General features: G+C 41.4%; 1 protein-coding gene across 1 annotated transcript; it reads left to right on the forward strand.

Moving 5' to 3' along the window:
* The first annotated feature begins 1,154 nt into the window (after positions 1-1,154).
* LOC146208090 (uncharacterized) lies at positions 1,155-24,730 on the forward strand. Its single transcript, XM_084578056.1, has 6 exons — positions 1,155-1,169; positions 11,261-11,405; positions 13,883-13,944; positions 14,349-14,494; positions 17,949-18,096; positions 22,623-24,730. The coding sequence occupies exons 1-6, from the start codon at positions 1,155-1,157 to the stop codon at positions 22,737-22,739; spliced, it is 633 nt and encodes a 210-aa protein (XP_084434182.1). The 3' UTR covers positions 22,740-24,730.
* Positions 24,731-26,074: the final 1,344 nt, after the last annotated feature.

The raw sequence follows: 26,074 nt of genomic DNA on the forward strand, positions 1-26,074 counted from the left end.
TCTCTCTTCTCTGTTCTCCCGTTTTCATCGGCTTGCTGCCACGTAACACTATTTTAAATTTGCACGAGGCCGAATCCATCCCCATGCTTTTGGCATGCGGGCTTGCCCGATGCACACCTCCCCGCCAAGTGTGGGCCTGCGCACTCCGGGGATTTTAGAAACGAGGCTAACTTTTTTACCTGAGGTTCTTTAAACCGGGCTCAGGTGGTTCTGATCCGAGATTCACAAAGGAACACATGTACCTAATCGTTCACGAAGCTGATGCGGGCTTACAGAGCCTCAAGCTGGCTCTACCCCCATTCCTCTTTAGATAACAATTAAACACGCGACACTGTGGCGCAGACTGTCTGCAGCTACTCACTCTCATTCATTGCCCTATCCCATTACCATCCCTCCTTGATCCTCACTCCTTCCTGTACCCCATGTCCGGAACCCTTTGTCTCTTCCTTCCACATCCTCTCCCTCTACCTGGAAGTATTTATTTAAAGAGCTGGGAGGCCGAGGGCTGAGATGTCCTGCTGCGCTTGAAGGACGTACCCGGCCGTTCAGACCATCGCCACCGGCCGGGCTGCTATTGTTATGAACCTTAGGGGCATATTGTAGTAGTCGTGAATTAGAAACTTTTAAGTACATTGGGGTCGCGTGGGGACCTAGACACCCTATGCCCCGAATTCATTCGTTTTAATAAAGTTTTCTGTCTGTATAGACTCTTTAGCACAGGCTTCCAGGAAGTCTATGCATCTTGCCAAATTCTGCTATTTGCTGTGCTCTCGCATTACCTTTGGCTGCATGTACCGATGGTAGAAATCGGAAAATACAGTGCCTTTTCCCAGCCGTCGTCTTTTACCAATAGTAAAACCTTATTTGAAATGTCGGTTGCACGCCTTATATAGCACGTCGTATCGTTCGGCGCCCAGTAATTTCGTCAGTGCGCGTCAAGCCATTTTTCCAGCAAGTCAATGTCTGCTGCTGGCAGTTTGCGAAGACAGCCCCGAGTTTCCTTCCTTTCGTCTGACTTGAGAATATAATAATAAGTTTATTCGGACATGAATCATGTACACAGAACATGCCCACGGGAAGAGGCAAAAGGAAGAAGCTGGTGGCATACTTCCTGACGAGGCCTCACCCGGGGTCCACACATCAATGGCAGAAGGATGGACAAGGTCAAGGTCAGTTTCACCAAGACAAAACAAAACATAACCAATGAAAAAAAATCTCTCAGATTGTATTTGGCATTGCAAGAAATTAGTAAGAACCATGGTATCGTAAACAAGGAAGGTACATCAGTAACGCTACAATTCGCGACACAAAATGTTAACAAAATAATATAAGACAAGCACTACTAGTCACATAGATTTGGTGCATTCCTAAGTGGAGAAAAGCAACTTTATTTTCTTTTTAAATTGAAAAATAGTTTTACTGTTTATAGCATCATCGATTATTGAAGGATAGGCATTGCATACTATACTAATTTGGTTATCTGTATGTTGGGTGCCGCAATTAGTCCGGGCACGAGTGGAAACAAGAGAGATAACACGCAGACTATAGCCGGTATTTCTGTTCACATGTGTATTTCTGAATGATGTGATGTCTTGCTTAATTTCATGAAATATATGTGCAGCAACAGAATACTTATGGCACACAGGGAATGAAGGAATATGTAGGGCGTGAAATGAGTGGTCACCGTTTGAAGGGTTTGTGGCAAAAGCACGTAAAGCTATTTTTTGCAAAGAAAATAATAGTCTGTCTGAACAAGTTTTGTTGCATGTCCCCCAGATTAGATTACAGTATACCAGTTGAGAATGGATTAAGGCAAAATACAACTGTTTTCTTATCTGCAAAGGCAACAGGTGTCTGATACGGTTGATCACACCAATTGATCGAGCTACCTGCAGACGAACATGATTTCCAGCCTAGGTCACTACGGAAAAATATGCCCAGAAATTTACAGGAGGTTACAGATTCAATCAGGGTATCATTAAACTGGAGTTGAATGGGATAATCTATATGCTTATTTTTAAAACGGAACAATGTGAATTTACTTTTCCTAACATTCAATTTCAATTTATTCACTGCAAGCCAAAGCATCAGTTCATGTAGCCAGGAGTTGGAGCGACGCTTTAGTTCGTGAAGATCAATACCAGACAAAAATATGCTCGCGTCATCTGCTTATAAAACAACGTTAGAATAAGTTGAAATATTTACTATGTCATTTATATATAATATAAAAAGAAGGGGCCCCAGTATGGATCCCTGAGGAACACCAAAGTTTATTATTTCTTATTCAGATACGGCATTGTTTAGTCATGTGTACTGAGTGCGATTGGACAAGTAGCTTTGCAGTAACCTGTGAGGCGTTCCACGAATACCATATCTGTGTAATTTATGAAGTAGGATGTCGTGCTTAACCGAATCTAAGGCTTTGGAAAAGTGAAGAAATACACCGACGGTGAAAAGCCTATGTTCAATATTATTAATCAAACTATTTTTGATTTCGAGCAAAGCTGCCTGCGTGGATTTTCCAGGCTGAAATCCATACTGCTCCTTACAAATTATATTATTAAAATTCAGAAATTTGTATACCATCGTGAAGATAACTCGCTCTGCAACTTTCGAAAACAAAGGCAGTACGGAAATAGGACGATAGTTATTGGGATCATTTTTATTGCCTCCTTTGAAAATTACTGTAACACAGGCGGATTGCATTTTTTCTGAGAATTCACCTGTAAGAAGCATTAGATTACAGATACGCATGAGAGGAAAGGTAATAAATGTAGCAGCGGCTTTTACGGCTAGTGCAGTAATGTGGTCTGGGCTATGAGAACATGTATTGCGTATTGAGTTTATAATTGAGAGAATTTCATCTTCTGATGTCGGAGATAAGAATATTGAACTGTGACATGCCAGAAACAAAAAGGAATCGACAGATGTTACAGCTGAGGGAAGAGTATATGAAATGGAATTTCCTACATTTAAAAAATAGGCATTAAGTTTATTAGTGAGTGAGGCACCGCTATAAAGAACTCCATCGATTTGCATTTCCGAAGGAAGAAGGTCGCTTTCTTCTAATAAATTTATTGATCCCTTCCCAAAGAGATCTAACATTATGCATGGATGAAAACAATTTAGGCGATAAAAAAGTGGTTTTGCCTTGTTTAGATCCTGATTTAATTTGTTCCGAAACTTCTTAAACTCTAACAAGTGTTCTTGATTACGTGTTCCAAGAAATCGTGCAAATAACTCATTTTTTTGTTTAATATGTTCCAGAAGGTCGCGAGAGATCCACTCTTTCCTTGCCTTCCTGCATTTCTTAACTTCTACAATTGGAAACGCCTTCTTAAACGCAACCAGTGTTTTCTCTATGAATACGTTGTAAGCGGCAGATGAGTTCTTCGTTTTGAATACATCAACCCAGCTAATTTCAGACATAAGTAAACAAAATTTAGCGATGTTCTTTTGATCATAGATTTTACGTATGTAAAAAGGAGCATCCTCTCCCTTCATATTCGAAAAAAGTGCAAAAAAGGAAAATGATCGCTTATTCCCGAAGAGAAAACACCAGATACGGTGTTGTTAGGTAAAAAGTTTGTAAAACATACATCGAGTAGGGTTTCCATCTGATATCCTATTTTCGCAACCAAAAGAAAACATTATTTCCAATAATCTGATTTGTGTTTGGTTAACACTCATAATATCGATATTCAGGTCACCGAGTAGTACTACATGCATTTTGTGTTGACTGGTATATTCCAAAAAAGACTCAACAAACTGAAAAAACACACATGTCGCTAAGAGGAGGACGATACACTACCATGATAGCTGTATTATGATACAGGATAGTAACAACTTCAAAATGGTCAGTCACAAGTGAATAATTGTTCATTATGTCAAAACGTAGGCGGTTCTTTATGAACAGAGATACTCCCCTCCGCGTTTGTTTACCCTGAAATGCGATACGTCCTCATATCCTATGATTGGCATAACATCTTCCGGACAGCTGAACCAAGTTTCCGTAAATGCCAAAAAGTCAAATTCGTGCACTAGTGATTTAATTTCACCTTCAATGCGTTCGATTTTATTTTTAAAACTTTTTTTTTTGGGGGGGGGGGGGGGGGGGGGGGCATTGAAATGATAAATAGATAAAGACTTGTCTAAAGAATAGCTAGCATGTCTGAGTAAGTCGTTAAAAGTTGTGGTATTGAAATAAGACATGGTAAAACAAAAGGGGGGATCCTCGTATGAAACTTGTATAGGGGGCCAGACTACACAAGTTTGTTCAAATCTTCCTCGCACCCAATGCTGATGGCATTTGCAGCTGCTTCCTTTCGAACATAGATCTTTCCCGTCCTTTGTTTAGACAAATTCATATCCCTTTTCTTTGGCTGCGGACTTCGCAAGCCAAAAAAGCTTCTTATTTAAAGCAGTCAAGTTATCAACAAAGTAGACACCGTCCCTAAGGCCTGAACGCTTAGCCATCCAATTTGTTTTCGTCGCCCGTTTCGCAAACCTGATAAGCACAGCTGGAACCGTGTTTGCTCGAGCGGGCAGACGATGTAGGCCTTCAATGTCGTTCTGTGTGAGGCATGGTGCATCGAGCTGATTCGCAATGTCATTCACTTTTACCAGCTGGTTTTCGCTTGCTGACAGGGATAATCCGCGAATTTCCATGTTCTGGCAGCGACTGTACCGTTCCATATCGTCTAGGTTCAAGCTTCAACTTTCCGATTTCTTCTCTGTCGTGTTTATTTTCAATTTCATCGACCCTATTGCGAATGGCATCGATCTCTTTTTCATGCCTCTCTGATGTTTGAAGCAGCTGGTCATGTGTGTCCGACAGGTATTTGACAGACATTTCAATGCTGGTTACAGTTTGTTTTAAGGATGAGAAGTCATCCACCTTTACTGCGAGAGCAGCTAAGGCTTTACTTATCTCAGCAAGTTGCTGAGTTAGGACAGGAGAGTGAGGACTGCTGGAGTGCTGCCCTTCATCAGTGCGGGTTTTCGATAAACGGCATGTTGGGCATCTTAAGGTTTTTCTCGCTTCAATGTTGTTCTTTTTATACGCATGCTCACTGATGCCTGCACACTTCCATAGGTGGTAGTACTGACGGCACTCTGCACATTCAATCATCTCATCCCCATCTTAAAAAAACTGATAGCAATTGCAAGGCATGTATCAGGCAGAGCTGTCATGGCTATAAGAAAGAGAACACACAGAGGCTTTCGCGACGCAGTGGCAGTAACGGCAGTGGCAGTTACGTGAAAATGATGCAGTAACTAGAGAAAAACTAACCTTTAACATGAACGCAGGTTTATGGAGTTGCTGGTTGATCGCTGTTGCCGCCACCGCTACTGCCAAGCGTGTGTAAAGTGCAGTCCCTTGCGTGCAGTGTCTTGCGCAGAGAAATGCGAGAAGACTCTTCAGCGAACTTCAAACATCATTTAATAGGAAACTACAGGCTCGCCGCGCTGAAAACAAGCACAAAAGACGTCTGCGACAAACGTCACACCAGTCAAAAAAACGCGCGCGCGCGTAATGTGGCGGTCCCTTGCGGTGACAGAATACTTTGAGATCAAATTTCGGGCTTTTGCTACTGCTTTAAAATATTACATTAGCTTAACATTTACATTATAGTATAGTTTGCAATAAATAATAGTTTATTCGAGCGAGCGTCGTTTCCACACCATGCACCGCGGTTGCCGCGGTCACGCCTTCGACCGTGCTTTCGACCCACACATGTGCTCAACTCGTGTGTCGTCTTCTAATGTGCTCCCGTCCACGGTCCACGTTCCGCGTTGTTACCTTAAGATGTGCTCAACGTTACTAGAACACATGTGCTCCGATTCCCTTTGCGATTTGTGACTGTCACCTGCAATATCGTTTTCAGCGCTGCATGGGAGTGTTTGTACTGTACCGCTGTAACTAGCCGTCCACGGTGACAAGTATCGTACAGGGTACTAGGTAACTAGTGGTACTAGTCACAAGCTGTCGGTGCGCGTAGTGCTTACAACTATAGGGTTTTGAATATTTGGGGGCTGGAATTTAAAACATTCCTATGCAAAGTCTACTACACCATTCGAGCTGAAATAACGTTCACAAAGTAGCAAAATATCGTCTACTTTATCTGATAAGTGATTCAACATCGGTACTTGCCTAGATTTTCCGAAATCGAGAAAAAACTGCTCTCGGCGACGTGCACAATTTTCGCAGAAGAGAGTCGAAAAGCTATTTTAACATGGTGCGTCATCTGTCGGGCAGCGATGCAAGCGCGCCAACGGCCGGGATGGAGCTTGTCTCACTGCTCGACAGATGGCGCATCATGTTAAAATAGCTTTTCGACTGTCTTCTGCGAAAATTGTGCACGCTACCGAGAGCAGTTTTTTCTCGATTTCGAGAAATCTAGGCAAGTACCGATGTTGAATCACTTATCAGATAGCGTAGACTATGTTTTGCTACTTTCTGAACGTTATTTCAGCTCGAATGGGTTAGTAGATTTTGCACAGGAATTTTTTAAATCCCAGCCCCCAAATATTCAAGACCCGACATTTCCTGTCTGAGGATTTTTCGTTAGCTTCGGTCAGCGAACACTCGCGAATGGTTTTCTGCTTGTGTGCTTGTATACAAATGGCAGGAGTTGTTTTCGTAACATACGGGCAGCGGTTTCATCTAGAACAGCTCAACTAGCCACAACAGCTGAACACCATCGTCATGCGCTACAGATTGGTCAACTCAGTCAAAGAAAAAAGTTTGTCTGAATTGTCTGTTTCCAAAAATAGAGAAACTTCAGTAGGCAGTGTCGCTGTTAACACCCAAGACCTTTAACTTTTGTTGTGCCATAATCACAACCGGCTTTATTACTTCCTAGGCGGAGTCCTTGTTTTAACCCCGTCCTCGTCGCTTATGTAAATAAGAGTAGGCGCACGAAACGATCTGAAAGCAAGCAGTTTAGTTTTGCGTGCCGCGCGCTGCATTCTCTTCGTCTTTATCACAATTCTGTTGCGTTAAAGGTTCGGTTTTGTTTGTAGGGTTTAACGTCCTAAAGCGACTAAGGCTATGAGAGACGCCGTAGTGTAGGACCCCTGAAATTTCGACGTGCACTGACATCCTACCAGCAACGGTGGCATACTAATTTTAGATCGCATTTCAAGTGTACTCAGAGTGACAAAAACGTGATGTATTCAGAAATAATTATAAAACAACCAGGAATTATTTTTCGTATGGCTGTCGATAATTAAGCTAGTATTAGTCTGGCCATAAAAATTGCGATCATAAACCTAAACTAGTGATGACTAATATTAACTATTAACAAAAATAGTGCAATACCATATGCACATAACAGCATAGGGAGAACACTGAATAAATCAGACCAACCAAGGTCTGACCGGCTGGTTTATGCTTGTAGCTCAGCTCTGGTCTTTGCATGCACTGTTGTTCTCCCTGTGAGTTAAAGCAGGAATCAACTATGCCATTTCACAGCTTACCACACTGTCATGGTGTCATGGCTCATTGCATATTCTTAATGCTTGCACCTTAGATTTTAATAAATACATTTTTCTTGCTGGTTTTTCCTCTTAGTTCTTCTTTACCTTATCGCTAATATTACAACATATCTAATGACTTGCTGAAAATGTGAAAAATAGCTCCACACACATTCATGTCGAGAAGCAGGTTTCTGTGACTATGCACCCAAAGTTTTCTCAAGGTGAAGTGAATGGTGCTTTGTGCATACAGGAAAAAAAAAAAAGAAACAGTATAGATGGATAGACTAGACAAGCACTGCTTCTGAACTAGCCAGTCAGTTTTTCATCCTCATTTTGTTTTCTGTGCATTTGTGTTATAATAGCATGCTCAGTTCGCCGCCTAATTAGTGCACTTTACAGTAAAAATATTCTTGTAAGAGCTGATACGTCTAGTTGATGCTGTAATGAAACCAGAATTTTGTGAAGAAGTTCTTTACTGCAGTGTGAACCTTTGACATCAATTTACTACAATATTTTTTTTTAATTTGTAGTGCCCAAATATAAGGATAAATCTCATCTTTTTAAAATGGCCCCTAATCTTACCGGCAAGCAAATCGTTTTTGAGGTAACATTAAAAAGCAGTAATAGACAAGAGATGAGAATTTTTAGTAAACCGGCTACAGTGTATGGTGCAAATTGTAATAGCAGCTGCAAAACAAGCTCTTCTAATTTGCACAAACTGGCTTGTTGCTGCCTGCATTCAATAAAAGTAGAAAGATGGTCAGGCAAGTTACTATACACTAGGTCCTGTAATTTGAACTTATTCCATTCTTTGTTCTCAGTTATTTGAAGTGACTGCTTGGTCCCTTCAGCACTTCATGAAATTAAATAACGATTTCTCTAAATTTGATTGTGCAAGTAGGACAAAGTCCCAGTCAAGCATCGTGCTACCGGGGTTACGGTTATTTTTTCGGAATAAAGCTGGGGCTTTTAGCAATGCCTTCACAGATTTTGCCGACTTGTGTGTCAAGGCAGTTGAGAGGGAGTAAAAAGTGCATGCAATGCTGAAATATATGAGATTCTGGATGTGTTCTGAACTGTTAACACTTTGAAATCGGTAACATCTGCATCAGTCACAGGTTTCGCTTGTATAATGACCCTTTTTTGTGCTTGTATTTTTATGAGGTTTTGGATGCTGTATGAGTATGAAGACTTGCTGCCTTAAAAGTAAGAGAAAAAGCAACTTTTGCCGACAATAAGGTAGGCTTGTTTCATAAAATGTGTGCTCCGCTGGCGTGTTTGTCAGGATGTTTCTGCTAAGCCCAAAGCTTGAGCTTCAGCTATGGTAGCTGCGGAGAGTCGTCAGTATCATATGCATAGATTCTAGTGCATGTGAGAGTAATTTAAACAAGTTGGTGACCCATTGCGAAGTATAACCTAAAGCTTTAATAATGTCTTGATTAATATCTTTGAATAACGTCAGAGGTATAATAACTGTGTCAAAATCAGCATGATTGCAAAGAAAGTTACTTCTTGTATTCTGCCTTGAACCCATTCTTTTATGCCTCAGGATGCCAGGTGTGCCATAATATTTATGTTGTTGCTGCCGTCCTTTTCAGCAGGTTGCAATATGAAGATCGCAAGATTGGCTGCTGATAAAGAAAAGAAGGCTGCAAGCACGCTGTCAGGCTTCAACCATGTTTTAGCTCATATCTGGCCTCTTCTTTTACCTGTTGCTTTAAGTCTGCACCACTGCCATGCTTTCCTGGAAATTTATGTTTGACTTTTGCATTTTTATGTTGTTCTTGATGGCAATCTGCATTGAATTTGTTTATTGTTTGTGCTGCGTGCCATTTAAGGCTCAAATTTAGTACTGGTACAATGATGTATGCATTAGTAAGAAGATTTAGTACATTTTTCGTTTCCTATCCTGAAGCAACTGTGCTGAAGTAGAATGGAAACATACGTGGAAACTGATCTGTTGAGTATTGTGATGCATTATTTGAGTCGATGTCAGAGTAGCAAGACTTTGTGTTGAAAATGAATTTTTTTTTTTTTTACTTGTTTGTGGAAGGCCTGCAATATTGAGTTATAGAGCTGACACATTCATCTTTAATTTTTGCTAAAGGGGGCCTCTGATTCTTTTGTGAAAAATTGAATTGGAACCTTATATTACACATGTGACAAATGCTGACAGCTGAATCATTTTGGAATCATTAAACCTACACTAATGTAGTGTGTGATTATCACTTTGTTATGAAAGCAAAGCTGTAAATGAAAATGCTAGACTGTTAAATGTTATTGTGAAGTTTCTGGCTCTCATTTCATTTTTTTTTTTTTTTTTAAGTTAAAATGTACCTGTGCTTGCATGAACCATTCATCTGGTTTTGCAAATGATCACATTCCATTTTCTTCTGGTTACAATGTGTTTTCTTAAACAACCAGCAGTTCATGTCTTTTAGCTAAGCCAATACGATCAAGTCAAGCCAGAAAACTGTTAATGAAGTTTTTTGTTGATGTAAGTGGCATAGTTAGTTACTAGTAGTTACAAGGCGGTATCAAAAATTTCAAAACTTACTATGTTTGCTATGAAGCACTTCATTTTTCTGCATTTACACATTATCACCTTCAACGTAATCCCCTTCTGCTGCAATACAGGGCTTCTTCCAGCTTTCCTGCTATACTGCTGGAACGTGTTCTCAAAGTTGTCCTTTCAAAGTCATCAAGTACCATCTGTGATTCGCATTCCGTCTCCGCAATAGTGTCAAAATGACAAACTTTCTGCTGACCTTCATCTTTGGGGAAAGGGTGAAAATCGAAGGAGCTAAATGCGGTGTGTAGGATGGGTGCGGAAGAGAGATGGTGTTTTAGGTGATGATGTGAGAATTTCACATTCTTTCTTCTAACATATGCTGTGATGATGAAGTTGCCGACATGACAACACAGTCGGAATAGCAATGGTTTCGCAGCTCCTGATGCATGCAAGACAATTATTTGTAGTATATATCCTGGCAACTCGTGAGAGAAAATTTAGTTTTTCAAGAAATGCAGTAATGCCAAAATGTCACTTCTAGCAAATTTGTGGTTGCAGTTGTCATAGTGCAGGCTGATTTTCAAAAATTTGGTTATATAATAGCGTAACCTGTAATGCCACGGGTGTCTGATGTAAAAACTTGCTCAGCTTGTGAATTTTTAATGTTAGGGTTCTTTTTCTACATGTCTATCTGTACTGCTAATTGTATTCCCATCAGCTCTTGTCAGACTGCTTTAGCATTTCATATGTTGCATATTTGTATCAGTGTGCAATGCTAACTGCCTTTTTTCCACATACGCAGAGCACTCGTGAAGCAAAATTTAACATGCTATTCAAAATTTGTCTTAATAATTAGTAGAATTGTTCATGCATTTATGCTGATACTTTTTATTTGTTTAGAACGATTTCTATTGTGAAATTGTGCTGTGCCTGACAACTAATAATGGTGAAATTTTTAACACAATCTACTTTAAAAAGACATGTCTGAAAGAAATAAAGAAAGCACCTTAATTCTGGTCATCTTGGAAATAATCTGTTAATTGTTTGTCATTTTAAACAGGCTTCTAATGGGCACATAGTCTTTAAAATAAAAGATTATCGAGGCGGCTACCAGAAAACTTTTATTCTGAATGGCGCATTGCTTTCAAGTTTATTCTGCTGTTTATATTTAGAAACTCGTTCGGTTCTTTACTGACTCACCAGAGTTACTGTGCGAGCCAGCGCTTATTAGCTGTTACTTCTTGTTGTATTAATTAAGCCCGTTAGCTCCTTGAACATGTTCCACTGCTTTATTGCTTACCAGAACACGATATCCGGCACGTTGGAGACAACATAAAAAAGGAGCCTGTTTTCCACACTGATGATTCTAATGAGGATTGCAGCTCTGATGAGAGTGGATCAGTAAATAATGGTAAGCTCTGACTGAAGTCAGTCCTCCAAAGGTTCTTCTCCATATGCCTTTTCTTAACAGTTTGAAATATGCAAAAAAATTCTTATAATGGCCTTTACATTCTTCTTAAATCTGCTCGTTTACACTAATATTATAGTGCCACGTGGACACAACCACTAAACCTAAATTATGGTACGCTCTCTTTATGCTTAGTGTATTGGTTGTCACGCTCTATGTGTAAGCTGCTGATGACATTTCTCGACCTAGATTATGGTTGTGCATTTGCTCCAACATGTGAGCAGTTTTTCAGCACAGCTTTCTTGAATTGGCTCGTAAAGCTACATACAATCAGGTTTGCTGCTTGCATGAAGGGAACAACTGGAAGTTGGCTGTTTGATTAGTTGTAGCAATTTATTGCTGAATTGATGCGGTCTGTAAATTATGCTATGCTTGCTCACGCAGAGTAGTCGCTGCATTGTTGCTTATGTAAAAAGTGCACTGAAGGCGGCCATTAGAAAATGTTTTAACTTGACAGAAAGCACTAATAAACAAGCGAGGTTTCTATTTACATTAAATCACTATGCAGTTCTTTAATGTCATTTCACGCAGAATTAGTGTTACTTCATGGTTTCATATGAATAGATAAGTGAGGAGGTTTATGTTCGTTGAAAATGCTGCATTTTTGTATTCATTCTAAATGTGCCAGGCGCTTACTTTCATGGTGCATACTTTGTCAGGATCAAGTTTTTTCACGTGCCTCGCGCGTGCTGATGTCAGCGCTTGCATGTGGTTGTCCAGTCTGCATTTCTCTTCTCAAATTTGGCTGTTTTTGTACACTCGGTTGACTGGTTGCATGCAAAAAATGTTTATAAATATGCTTATACTGATGCTAATGTTCTCATTTCTTTCATCGGCCACACTGACACCACCTAAATTGCGTGACAAAGTGAAATTAAAAGAAAATGGTTGCACTGAGATGCTGATACTGTACTTGCTCGAACCTAGGCTAACCTTCTTAGCTAACAAGTGAACGTTTAGGGAATAGAAAAAAAAAGAAAGTTTCCTCAAATGTAAGCTTATCGAAAAATGAGAAAATTGCGGACAACAAAAGCAGCTACAAAATACTGGTATCATTCACCACGAACTTGCCCTTGCTGACTCGTCAACATTGACACTGGTTTCCTTGCCACCAACTTGCTTATGCAGTGTGCAATCTTCTGTTCTATCAAGCGTATTCAAAACATAGCATTTTTTAAACAACTGTGCAAGCCTTCCGGGATATCTTGCCAGGCTGTAGCAATCCAGCTTGGTGCTAGCTATTACTCCTAACGGCGCAAGCTTGACTGGACCTGTTGGGGTCAGCTGGCGAGTTTCTCTGAACGAATTTGCTTAAAAATTTTGCTGTCTATCTTTTACCACAGGTGCTGGTGCGCTACTTTTTCCTAGAATGATGGACACACTGCGTCACAGCTGGGTGCTTACAAATGACATATCCTATCGAGCCCATAATCATTTCTTTACTGACATCCTTCCTTCTGTTGCTGAATTACTGATTAAATATTGAACACTGCACTACCGTCTCAAGAGGTTCTGGCTAGGGTTGGGACAAAGCACATATCTCGACCACAGTTACCATTCATAACACTGATGAGCAATGAATTGACATCGCTTATGCTGCACTAAAGGATCGTCTCCAAAACTTGCAAAAAAAAAAATGCAGAAAGAGCACAAGTCGGCCACGGTATTTCTGGGTCGATAGAAAAAAAAGAAATCTTGCAGTATTACTAGTGTTTTCTTGCACATACTAGCTATAATATGCACACACAAAACACTGAATTCATAAAGCGCTAAAGGGAGCCTATGAGGCTGAGTAAGCGTTTACTAAGGAGAGAAGCACGAGATCATTAGGTAGCGTATTCTATTCTCTTACAGGATGATAGAAGATAGAGAACCTGAGTGTGCCATTATTAATTAAATGGATGTTCTGGGAAGTCTCTATAATATTTCATTCTGGTGGATCTGATGTGGTGAGATGGCAACAATCATTTAGCGCTGTCTGTTTAAAAAGTACTGATTGAGAGAACGAAAGAGACTAAGACACACGATTTTGCTCTTTTGTTGATTGTTGAAAGGTTGGCTTTAATCAACAGCTTTTTAAATGAGTTATAATGACTGTACATAATAATCGGTTCACAGGAAGGGAAAGGCGCAGTATCTGTCACACTTGCTCTGTGGACACCTATTGCATATAAACCGTAAATGCTTTTGTTGAGCACTTTATAACTTAGCTTGACTCATCTTTGTATAAGGGGAAACATATGAATAATACAGCATTCTTGAAGACACAATGCACTTCTGTCATCTATTAAGCTAATGAAACTATTCATTACTTATGCATGAGACCAAAACACTGAACAGCATATGTGCATTCTTGCAGTGGGCTAATAGTACATGTGTAGCAAAGATTAGCTAATTTTATTTCTCTGCACTGTTTTCAGGTTCTGATGCAGAGCCCCCACTCGATACGACAACAGAGCCTTACAGAGAAAAACTCGATGCAGTAAGAGAGATTTCTTCTCACTTTTCTGGTCTTAAAAAGTAGTCTTTATGTGCAGGAGGCACTTAGGCACTTGTCCTCTGATTTTTATCACTTTCCCCCGCTCTCACCTTTGCAAAAAAAAAAAAAAGAAGAAAGTTGTACAATCTGCAGCATTTGAATCCATGAGGCAATAAACGCTTAGCAAATTTATGTAGTAACAAACTTACATAACTGTTTTTTACTTCTTTGTTATCTCACTTTATAAGGAAATAGGGTTTGCATTACATGTTTGTGTGCGTTTTCAATTCATATCCACATCAGAAAAGGAGATATTTCCGAGCACCATTTCTGACTGTGCATAGAAACCGCTTTGATACTCGCAGTGACTTTCTTTTTTTTCTCTCTCTCTTTGTGCCATTGCACAGGGAAACCTACGAACTTGGTCTCCAAATGGCCTGTTCCCAAAGTTTTCGTTGTTTGTCCAGCCCCTCCTGCATGGTGCCCTCATGTCAGCTGAAACGCACAAGGTTGTATCGGCAGCACTACGGGACGAGATCATCCAGTTCCTGAAGTAAGTGTTATGCCACTGCATGTTTTAAAATTATATTATGCTGCAGTGTGTTTTGCAGTTGTTATAATGTCGTGGCCAGCCTTTTGGACTTTGCATATGCAGGGTGTCCTAAGGTTATATCGCTATTTCGAATCCTATGAAAAATGCTAGTACATAATTGTATATGATTGACTGAATGTTGGTTTGGACTGCACAGCTAAAGAAATTTGTTGTGAACTGCAGGTTTCTGCAAGTCTTTCCATTCTACTTAGATGAGGTGAAGGAGGAACTTGTATAGGACACATCTATGATGAAAGGTTGAATTTTCTGCGGTTTCGTATCAAAGAGGGAAACTTTTCGAAGAATGCAGCCGCTGATGTGTTGACTTATGCTGTCTGCGTGATCTCCTTGCCGTGTTGATATGCCAAGCCTTTTGAGGAATGTTCCTTCTGTGACTTGGGCTTCAATACAGTCTGATGTTGGGCACTGGCCACTTCAACTCTATCAGGAGACCTCCCCATAGGAAATTGGTCGTATATAACCAGTGGTCTTAATGCACTGCCAAATGCAAATTTCCACGTGATGAAATGAGTAGCCAATTTAGGCAGTTATGACAATCATAGTTTCGGTTTCATGTGGTTTCACTTTTTCTCGCCATGCGGCAACATAGAAGTGATTATTCGGAGTAAGCCGGTATCAAATGTCGACAAAAATGGCTTCAAGCTCACAACAGAACGCGCTTCAAATTCGGCACCTTTCGTGGGATTTCTCAGCTTCTCCCACACATTTTTTGGATGACCGCAGCAGCGAACAGTTCGAAGACGGCTTTGCGAGCTTTGACTTCAGCTCGGACAATAGACGAGGCAAATATCAGCCTGCAACTTTAACTAGGGGTTTAATGAAAGCATACATTAAACTTTAGCTCTTTCTTGAGCAGTTGCACATCCTCAGTCTGAGTATCTGCTGCTTTATCTCGGTTTACTGTGGTGTCAGCAACCTATGGTAGGGTTTCAGCAACGAGGAAAGTTAGGCACGTGAGGCGGATGCTGCAGAACTTCGAAAAGTGCAGAGTTCTTTCAGCTGCACAGGGCAGAGTTTGAGCACCTAGCTCTCAGAGAACAGTTCCCAGAGCAGATTTTGATGGCAAACTAGATTGCACAATGTTAGTTAATATAGATTGCACAATGTAATTTGGCAATGTTGTCATGAAAATAGCGCACCTTTAAATGGGCTTCACCATATGACATATTCGTTCTTTGGCGATTCTGCTTCACTGAGTTTCGTTAGCACAGTTGGGAGAATCGATGCGTGAAGTTGCCTATAATCACTGCGAGAGCTGGATGGCAACCTCTGCGTCCGAACAGTATTAAAAAAAAAGATTGCAGATAAGCACATCAAATATTTAGCAATAATAAACGAGGCAGTGTGGCATTTTTTTATATCCTCAGATATTTTTATTGCAGTGTTGTACGTTGATATTTAAGTCTTCACCTGTGGTTTCTTCAGCGAGTTCTTAGAGCGAAATTTTTTTTGTCCTGTCATTTATAAAGGCAGACAAAAAAAATTATATGTACTTGAAAGACAATTTAAATGACTTCATTTTAGTATATTCTACAGCAGAGTCGTGCAGATATTTCACTTGATAAGAGTTTGTTTCCTACACTATTCAGAGTCTCCTGTTTTACTCCATGGTGCTGAAAGACTTAACCTCAAGGAAATAAAATTACACATATAAAACCCACATTTTCCTAAGCAAGAAAAGAAGCATCATGCCACCTCGTGTGCATTCTGAAGTTTTTAATTTACTGTCCTTAATTTTATATGCATATTTTTTCAATAAATTTTGAAACTGAAAGATACCTTTTTCATGTATATTACTTAATGCTTAAGTAAATATTATTCGTACGTTTGGAAGAGCATTTAAATACGTACATTTTGATATATATATATATATATATATATGTTACCCCGGGTTTGGTTAAGGTTTGCTTTTTTTTTGGAGATTCCTCAGAATCTCCTGCTTTATTCACAGTAGCAAAAGAGTTCAAGCAGTAATTTCCAGTGGTCTCCCGATACCTACCGAATCAGGACATCCATTGCTCAGTACCACCGCTCTTGCACACTTTCAGCATGCTCTGTGATGCTTCGTAACAGGAGGCAGCCAGGCTGGCTTGCACATTGTTGAAGCAATGCATGAGACAGCTCCGTCCAACTAATGTCCTCCAAAAAACAAAAAGATATCTTTGGCTCATTTGGTGTTTGTTGGCATTTGTATGTATGGCACCAAAAGACACAATTAGGGCTGAGCAATTGAATTTAAAAGTTTTCCCACTACTTCATTCAAACTCATGGCAGCTAGGGTATTTGGAAATGGACTCACTGCCACTGTTTGGAAGCAATTGGCAGTGCAGTGTAACGTGGAGACCGTAGAGGGCGTCGGTTGAAGAGTGCCAAGCTCCTTCGGCCACTCGTCTGCCGACATGTCGCTGCTGGTGAAAGGCTTCTTAAGCAGGCCACAAAGGCCGTGCATTGAAGACAGACCAAGGTATAGTGCAGTTGGAAAAAAGGCAGATCAGAGGCGGCCAAGACTTGGCGCGCTCTCCTTTTTTGGCGCGCTCTCCTCTTTTGGCGCTAAAACCTCTGCATAAATAAAGGATTCTCGGGCACACTGCACAGACCAATCAGAACTTAACTTCTTACAACCAATCAAAGGATTTTAGCGTAAAGTGAACTAGTCAGTAGCGCCGGTACCAACAAGGTTGTTCTTTACTTTCCAGCACTGCGCGTTTCCTCAAAACTGTTAAGTGGCAGTCGCGGTCCCCATTCCCGCTCTGTTTCTGGGGTGCCTGCACGCAGTGCATCGGGGCCATAGGCCACTTTCCTTCTCAGAACCTGAACGGCTCGCGAGGCCGGCTAACTGTCTTTGTCCAAGTTGCACACTTCGACGCAAACACTCGATGCTCAAGCGATGACCATTCTGTCGCCGCTGGGTGTCCCGCCGGACGCACACGATAGAGGGGGTCCAAGCAAGAAGGAGGGGGGTGGGGTTCATATTTAATTTCTTGTTCTTTTTTAGCCTACAAAAATCTATTTTTGGTGAACGTGGGCTCTGATTGCAGTGCACTACCCTATCAGTAGAAGCAAACTCCATTTGCTGGGGCTGTGGTCTAGCCAGACATACACTGTGCTTAATCATTGTAGTCAAAGAGAATTACCAAAAGTTCCACATTAGGTCTATGTGAAAGGATTGTGGTTCTCGCATATGCAGCCTGTTTGGCTTTTGGTGACAAGTCAGTTACTTTGTATTGCACATGGAGGGAATTTATTAAGCCGACCCAGTCTCGAAACTCACCACCTTGTCGGCTAGAAATCGCACTTAATACACCTCACATGCTCTATGTCAAGCAATGTAGGAGCTGTAAGTGCTTCGTAATGGTGCTGTCCTCATATTATTGGCCCCAATTTGCATGTACAGCGACCACAAACTGATCCTGAGCAAGAATGCATCGGCCAAACGTTGGGCATACTGTGCGCTTGGCAGGTCACTGGCTATACGGTATCCGAAGATGGCCTGGGAACATGCAAGGATCGGTGCCAAGACCGGCAACAACAAGAACTGCTGGGTGAGTGGAGAACATATGCATTGCCGTGTCCTTCGTGAAAGCAATAAATACCAAAGCTGTCTTCGCTGTACGTAGGTACTTGCCACTGTCGTTGCTAGCAAGTGTGATGTCACCTGTCGTAAGAGCTTCAAGCAATGAGTTGTTGGATGCCTAGCCAGACACTGTACGTCAGAAATTAAGTCTGGTATTGCTATCGCATGGGTATAATTTCGATATTCAACTGCTCAGTTAGGGTCTCTCTCTGTACAGATTTGTCTCTGTTACGTGGCAAACATTTCATGTGATTGAGCTGATATGCTTCATACTAAGCTGGTTTTTGAAGCGCCTAATGTGTGCCTATATCTAATGGCACTTTATGTAACGGTGCTTCTGTCTCGGTATCAATAACACCAGCCTTATGCCAAATGCACCAAACTGGGCCGATCCACACAAGCCACGCCATTTAGATTGAAATTGGGAAAATTTCACCAAACTGCTCCGAACTAGCTGCTCTTAGACTGAGCACCTGCTACCGCGATGGCCTAACATTAACGTTCACCATCATTTCAAAGTTCTAAAGTTTGTTGAAGACCACTGTAACGAACATGACTCTCATGACATTCGCTCTTTATGTCCCAAAGTTTGCAGTATAAATTTGCAGACTTCCAGACATACTTTTTAAGCCTTTACCACAAGCTGCGTTTTACCTGGTGAAATTTGGGCATGTGTTTTTGAGTCTCTTAGAAAACCTGAGCAGCACAAGTGTCGACATAGAGGTCATCGATGACCTCTGGCTCATGTGGCTTAAAATTTTTGCGCACACATCTGGCTGTCAGCTGAATCACTTCACTGGTACTGTTTTGCTGACGATCCTCGCTGCGGTAGTGCAGTGGTTAGGGCACTCTACTTCTGTGCCCGAAGATGTGGGATCAAATCCCGGCCGCGGCGGCCGCCTTTCAATGGAGACAGAAAGCAGGGTGCCCGTGTGCTGTGCAATGTCAGCGCACATTAAATAACCTATGGTGGTAGAAATATCCAGAGCTCTCCACTACGGCGTCTCTCATTGCCGGAGCCGCTTTGGGACATTAAACCCCATACGCAAAACTAAACCAGTTCTCCTAACATTGTTAGTGAATTCGATGACCAGCTAGCTAACCCAAACAAACCAGATAATGCAAACAAATGTATAGTGTTCAAAGGGCAGTTAAGGGCACCTCCAACACACCAGCTTAAGGCAACTTCACATGACATTAACAGGGTTTCCTCGTAATAACTGCCCCGTCAGGGTGGTGCAGTGGTTACGGCGCTCGACTACTGTTTCCAAAAATGCAGGGTCGAATCCCGGCCTCGGTGGAAGACGAAAAGAAAGGCGCCCGTGCGCAGTGCGATGTCAGTACACGTTAAAGAAGCCCAGGTGGTCGAAATTTCCGGAGTCCTCCCCTACGGCGTCTCTCATAGCCTGAGCTGCTTTGGAACATTAAACCTTACAAACCAACCAACTAACTTTTAATAACTTTGCATGGTTAATTTTATTTTTGAAATTAGAATGGCTGTTTTCTGTGACCAAAGTCTCTTAGCTGTAGCAGTACAAATATGAGATCCAACCTGCGCTTGCACAGTGGGCCTGTCCAGTCTAACATTTCATACTATGCATCTGATGGCAACTCTTCTAACTATGCTAAAAGGAGCTGCTGCCCTCTCACATAAAGAATAATCTTGGAGATTTCCTAAATGTAATTACCATGCTTCATCGTACTAGGCGTATCAGAAGTGCCTTTTGTTGTTATTTGAAAAGGATGAAACCTTGCTTCCTTTATTTCTTCTTTTTTTTCACACAATGTGCGGCATAGTGGTCCCAGCAATGTTAATATCTGCTATGGTATGGCCAGGTTTTAATGTCCGAAAGCTGCAAGTTGGCTAGTGACATTGTAGTGGAAGGTCGGGCACTAACTCTGAACACCTGGGATTTTTTAGCATGCACTGTTAACATGAGCACTCTTCCTGGGCATTTTTGCTTTTGCATCTGTGTGCTGCCAAAACATGGCTGTTGCAGCCATAATTCAATCCCACGACCTTCAGCTAAGCAGCCTGCACCATAGCCATGAAGCCACCTGATGCTCAATGCTTGCTGGGCTGGGAGCAAGCATCCGTGTCGTTTTATCATTTTGAAATCGAATTTTTCTTGATACTTGAAAAAATAGGTAGCTAAGTAAACGACAGCCAAAACATGTTTCAGGCCATGGTATAGTCGAGCCCTTTTATAATGGCCGCAGTTATAATTAACGCTTGCTTATTATGAGGACGCTCGCTTACTACAAATGAGGATGTAGCTATCGTAAAAATATGTGTTAGGGCTGTAGTACATTATCTCAAATAAAATGAACGACCATGGCCGCACCACTGAGTTATAATGAGCAGGGAGGCCACCGAACCAGCCACAGTGGTTAAATAATGATCCCCCCTTCCCCCTTGCAGAAAAACTATCGACATACCCTTAAACTGGTAAAAGATATGTGGAATTGCAACTGCCGTTAACCGCCAGTCAATAGTCGAGCATGCCGCAACAGACTAAAAGGTTTATCCATGTGTGCCTGTACCCCGGTATAATGGCTACTGTGGAAGCCAAAAAGTAGAAAGGGCAGAATTGAAAGGTTGACTTGTAAACATGGCCAATGGTCAACCATCATCACCAATTTACTGTTTAAATGCTAGTTATTATGTGTGCCTTGCTTTTCCACCTGGTCTGTGTCATGTGTTGCTGCCGCATAGAGACAGCGCGCACACAGAAGACACGTGCCATGGTCTGCGCGCACAACACGCTGTGGTAGCTTCGCCGTTGCTTTTTTAGCGACCCAAGGTCAGATACCGTCAATTCCCCAGTTGCAATTGCTGTTATGGTGTCACTAAAGTCGCTTGTTCCCAGAAAGTGTCTCAGCCAGGAGCATATGATCAGACTGGAAATGCCTACAAGGTACTTTTGAACAGACATTACTTTTGTAAGACTTTCCATTTTTTGGCTTAAATAGGGCAAGCCCACTTACTATGAGCTTTGGATTCGACGAACAGAATTATTGGTGTAACTGTCAAGTTCAGTATAATGGCGAATTCGAGTGGGAGAGCAGGCGCACTCGAGAGCACTTCGAAAGTGCTCTCAGACAAGCGGGCGCACTCCAGTGGAAGAGCAGGAGTAGAATCACCGGCTTCCAATGGTAAAGAAGGCGGGCTTTTCCTCTACTGAGGGCAGCCGAGTGCACTCCAGGCTGCTCTCTCGTCTAAAGCGAGAGTAAAGGAAGTCATATGGCATAAAGCGTCATATTCACGCCATCCTTCTTTTTTTTTTCTCTTGAGTTGGCGACGCTCAAGATAGCAGCTGCAAAGCGTCGGCGCTCAGCGAGCTCTTCGGAATCAAGCGAATTTGAGTCAGGAGCGGAAAGCATCGCTCAGCTGCTGTATGCATGTTTGAGAGTCGCTGCTGGCATCGAAAGGGCCAAAGGAGGCAAATCGCCACGCTGTGAGAACAAAGGCATACAAAACAAGGGGTTCTTCACAGAGCGTTGGCCTCTCCTCGGGTTGCAACTGCCGCCTTTGCGGGCAGGTGGAGAATGCTGGGGAGAGAAGTGCGGTCACATGGTAGTGGCGCGCTGTTCTCGACACGCAGAGAGCGTTCCCATGGGAGGATAGTTACACCCTTGCTCGGCGTGCTCCTATATTGCTTTGCAATGCTCGGCACCTCTGCTCTCGTCCCCCCAACCGAATACGTCATAAGTGGACTCAACTATACACGGCATGAGTTGGAATTTTATGGAATAGGGTGAGGTTCTGAACAGTTTTCTGGTTCACTGACTCAAGTGGTGCTGACGTCTAGTGCAGCTAAAGTATGCGTAACTGGAGGGTGATATCCAATGAATCCACCCGGAGGTTGGTTATTTTGGAAGGAGGAGGGTATGGCAGAAGCAAAAGAATTCCCAATTAGAAGATAGTTGCCACGGAAGGAGAAGAATTACTGTGGAAAGAAGTTTACTTAGAAAGTAGGAGAGTTACCATGGAAGGAGAATGGTTACCATGGAAGAAAGGTTATTGTGGAAGGAGGATAGTTACTGTGGAAGTAGAAGGGTTACTGTGGAAGTGGGAGAGTTACCATGGAAGGAGAGGTTATCGTGGAAGGAGCAGGGTTACCGTGGAAGTAGGAGGGTTACCTTGTAAGTAGGAGGGTCGTGTCTTAAGAATACAATTGTGGTGCTTTGTTCAGAATACCTTTAAATTCCATTTCTTTCTTTGAGAGTGGTTTTTATAGAGTCACCATGGTTACTACACTGCAGAGGGAGCAAGTTTCCCGACAGTGTGCATAAAGAAAAATCACTTGAATAAACTGAGAAAAACAGTTGTTTTCACTTCGGTTCCATCTCAAATGAAGACAGCCATCATGAGGTAAAATTACCGTGATGCAAAACAGTTTTTGGCAGTTTTTTAAGGCCCATTCGATAAAAACATAGTAAAAGGGTTTACTTAAATTGTCCTCATCTTCTTTTTCTCCCTTTTAATCACAGAGCTCGTTCATTCGGCGTCTCAGTGCTTGCAGAAAGACCCAGCAGTTGAGAAAGATGCGGAAACTTCGGGATGTAAACGATGTTGCAACTGCATCAAACACCCGAAAAACCACCTAGTAGGACCTATCAACTAGAAGCAATGACCACCCAAGAAATACCAGCTAATCTAACAACACCAACTACTACCCTTGCCAGGTTAACTACAGCGACCCCCTCTGGCAAACAGGCAGGTGGCATTAAACAGGAATGAGCATTGGAATGTCTTGGACATCATGCTAGTATGTGGCATTAACATTTAAATGCACATGGGACAAAACACAGAGAAGATGATGGGACAAAGTGTTTACAGCTGTTCTAGCCCGACAACAAATTCTCTTATAGTATGTGGCAATATGCGGGTTTACCTTGAATTGCATAATCAGTGTTAAAAGAGTGCAAATGTATGTGTTGAAGTTATTTTCTGATCTACAGTAACTTCGACCATTTCCTCACGCGTTGTGATTTGCTGGCCAAAATATGAGCACTGTTATGTATGTTACAACCACAATGCAGATATATTATTGCTGCTTAACATTATTTACATTACAATGCTTGTTTGTTGACATATGTGGTGCTGTTGAGTCGTCATATTGTAAAAAAAAATGACCAATTTCAACCGTAAACAAGTTGTGTTTAATGTCAACCTCTTTTTGTACATGGCACACATAGTGTCACTTGTCTTTTCAAATGCAGTTAGCATTTGGGCTACTAAGACACAGTCTGGTTGAGCGTAACCTCTTTGCCATTCTGTTCAATTTCTCATGAATGCCACTCTGTTGCTTCTGTGAACTATGATATTGATACGATACAGATAGTATCTTTCTTGCATAAATAAAGACATGCTAAAATTTTTTTGTGTGTGTTTTACCTGCTCATAAAAAAAAAAGAGCTTTTGTATGTCAAAGCTACACCTTGGCCTTAAGGTGCTTCATAAATTCTGGATTGATTATGCCTATCTTGTGTTTTTCATTATGAATCATATTTCATTTGTGTTTCACATCCATCGAAATGTTTATATAGTTGCGACAACCGAGGCCGAGTTTGCAACACTATGCTCTGCAGCAGGCTATTATTGCTATTCAGCAACCAGAGGAAGTAACTAGATCAGCAGCAATGTTTTAACTCTTATACTTCTCTGCATATGTTGGTTTTACTCTGAGATAACTTCCAACCCCTCCACCCCAAAAGTTGACTGTCACGTGTGCTATAGCCACAGGCAAAAGAAAGAAATGGCTGCTTTGAAAAGCACTCGAAGCCATATGTCAATTGTGCCAGGGTCATATATGAAATGCCTGTTGTGTGGAAGGATTTACATCAATCAGAGCAGCTAATTGTTAATGATAGAAGGTGATCATTATCTTGACAGTTATCAGAACAAGCACCATGCCAGACATGCACACTGCTGATCACGTAAACTTGAATTGGAACATGAGCCAAATCTCGCACAAATATTTCTAATTTCTGATTGCTGAATGCAGCTTAATAAAATGACTAGGCTCCGCTTGCATCGGTGACATCAGTGACATTTCAGCGTTTCTCTTCAGTGACGAAGGTGCTGTTAGGTAGGGGACATTTCCAATGTAAAGGTAGGATGCTAGCAGACTTTTAAGTGTGAGGCTGGCATAATTTTCGATTGATAAACCTTTGATTTATTAGCAGTGTATTGTTTTATTCTCAAACTGTTGACTAAAATAAATTGAATTTGAATACAGCGCCTATATTGTCTGCTCTCTATTCGTGCCTTTTTATTTGTGGTGTAAATTTACCTGTGAATTACACGACCCTGTTAGCCCAGGAACTTGCTTGGTGGATAAATGATGATTTTTGTTGACAAGAAAGTTAAGTTGAGACTTCTCCAGGGAAGCTTCAAGCTTGAGCTTTAGTAGCCTTGTCTGTTTAGTGTTCTGGGTGGTTCATGCTTGTAGACCTCAATGTATATTAGAGAAGATTTTTTGCAATCAGGATTAGTAGTGTGAAAAGCGGAGCAGCTGAATTGTGAAGGTCACGGCACTCTCTAGAAATTTCACAGTAACACTGTCTTGACTGTATGGCATCATTAAGTGGCATGACGTGATATGAATTCTTAATTGGGTTGTGAACAAGCATGCTTAAGAGAAAAGCACCTGTTTTTGTTTTCTGCCTCAAATCTAATTAATGTTTCAGGTTGATGGATATGTCGGCATTGTTCACCTGATGCCATCCTTCTGATCTAAATGAGATGGGAAAGCGACGGCTTCTGTAACTGAGAGAGATTGACAGTGCGTCGGGCAATTTGGGGAGTGTACACGTTGGTCGTGCCCAAGTTGATGTCTGATCTTTTGCGGGCCTGTCCACCTTGGAGCTGTTTACACCACTTGCACTGTGTCCTTGAAATCTGCACGTGTCAGCTTTGCACAGATTATTGCTTTACCTTTCAAATTTTACTTTCTAATGCCAAACTGTTTGCAAGTCTCTAATACAAGTCCATTTGCGACGAGTGCCATTTGTGGTTCAAAATATTGATGTAGGGGCGTTGGCATTGATTGGAATGTTATAACCATTTGCCTTTTCCCATCCAGAAACACACAATTGAGTCGGAGATTGCAACATTTGTGAAAAATGCTTTCTTACATTTGGTGACCCACCACTTGAGTTGAAGTTAGTCTGTCGATACAGCACACTGAGAATAATGAAAACTATGTATTATTTTTTTTTAAGGACTCAAATTAGGTAAGGCTGCTGGCACGTGGTTGTACAGCTGGCATTTGTATTTGATTTATGGTCAAAAAGGTCTTGTACTTTTGTGAGAAAAGTTTGAATTGGTCACCTTCAGTTATACATGCAGTGCTGATAGCTAACACTAATATGTTCTTGATTATAACTACAGGATGCAGGAAAAGTTGCACATGAAATTTGTGGGTTGTTCATTGTTGCCACATATTTTTTCATGTTTTAGTTTGAAAATACTGAATTTGTTACATGCCATTTTCATTATGTTGTCTCGTTCCTGCCAAGGTGACCAGAAAGACACGTCATTAGATAAGCTTTTTATCATACCAAGCAAGAAGATTCCGTATCCATAAATACCACTAGGACCTTGTTTTTCTGAGCTTTTACAATGACATCACAGATGCCATCACTAGTTATGCTGAAGACACTAGACATGCAAGCATACTGTATTGAAGCTGTATTTCTCGTGCCAAAAAAAACTGAGTGTGCTGTTCGACTCACTCTCAGTGTCATTTCTGAATGCAAAGAAATGATAGGTTAAGCTTACTGCCCCTTCAAGCTGTGCATGTGTCATAGAAGCAGTTCTCTTATAGATCTTACTGTGCGCTATGCCCACAATGTGCAAGTTGCCTACCAATAGTGTCGTTACTGGGCAGTCTCTGAAATGCCTTTTGCACTGCATCCTTTATGCATTTCTGACCTCT

The sequence above is a fragment of the Amblyomma maculatum genome, chromosome 1 (assembly GCF_055883805.1).
Source record: "Amblyomma maculatum isolate TAMU_Amacu chromosome 1, ASM5588380v1, whole genome shotgun sequence".
Taxonomy (NCBI): Eukaryota; Metazoa; Arthropoda; class Arachnida; order Ixodida; family Ixodidae; genus Amblyomma; species Amblyomma maculatum.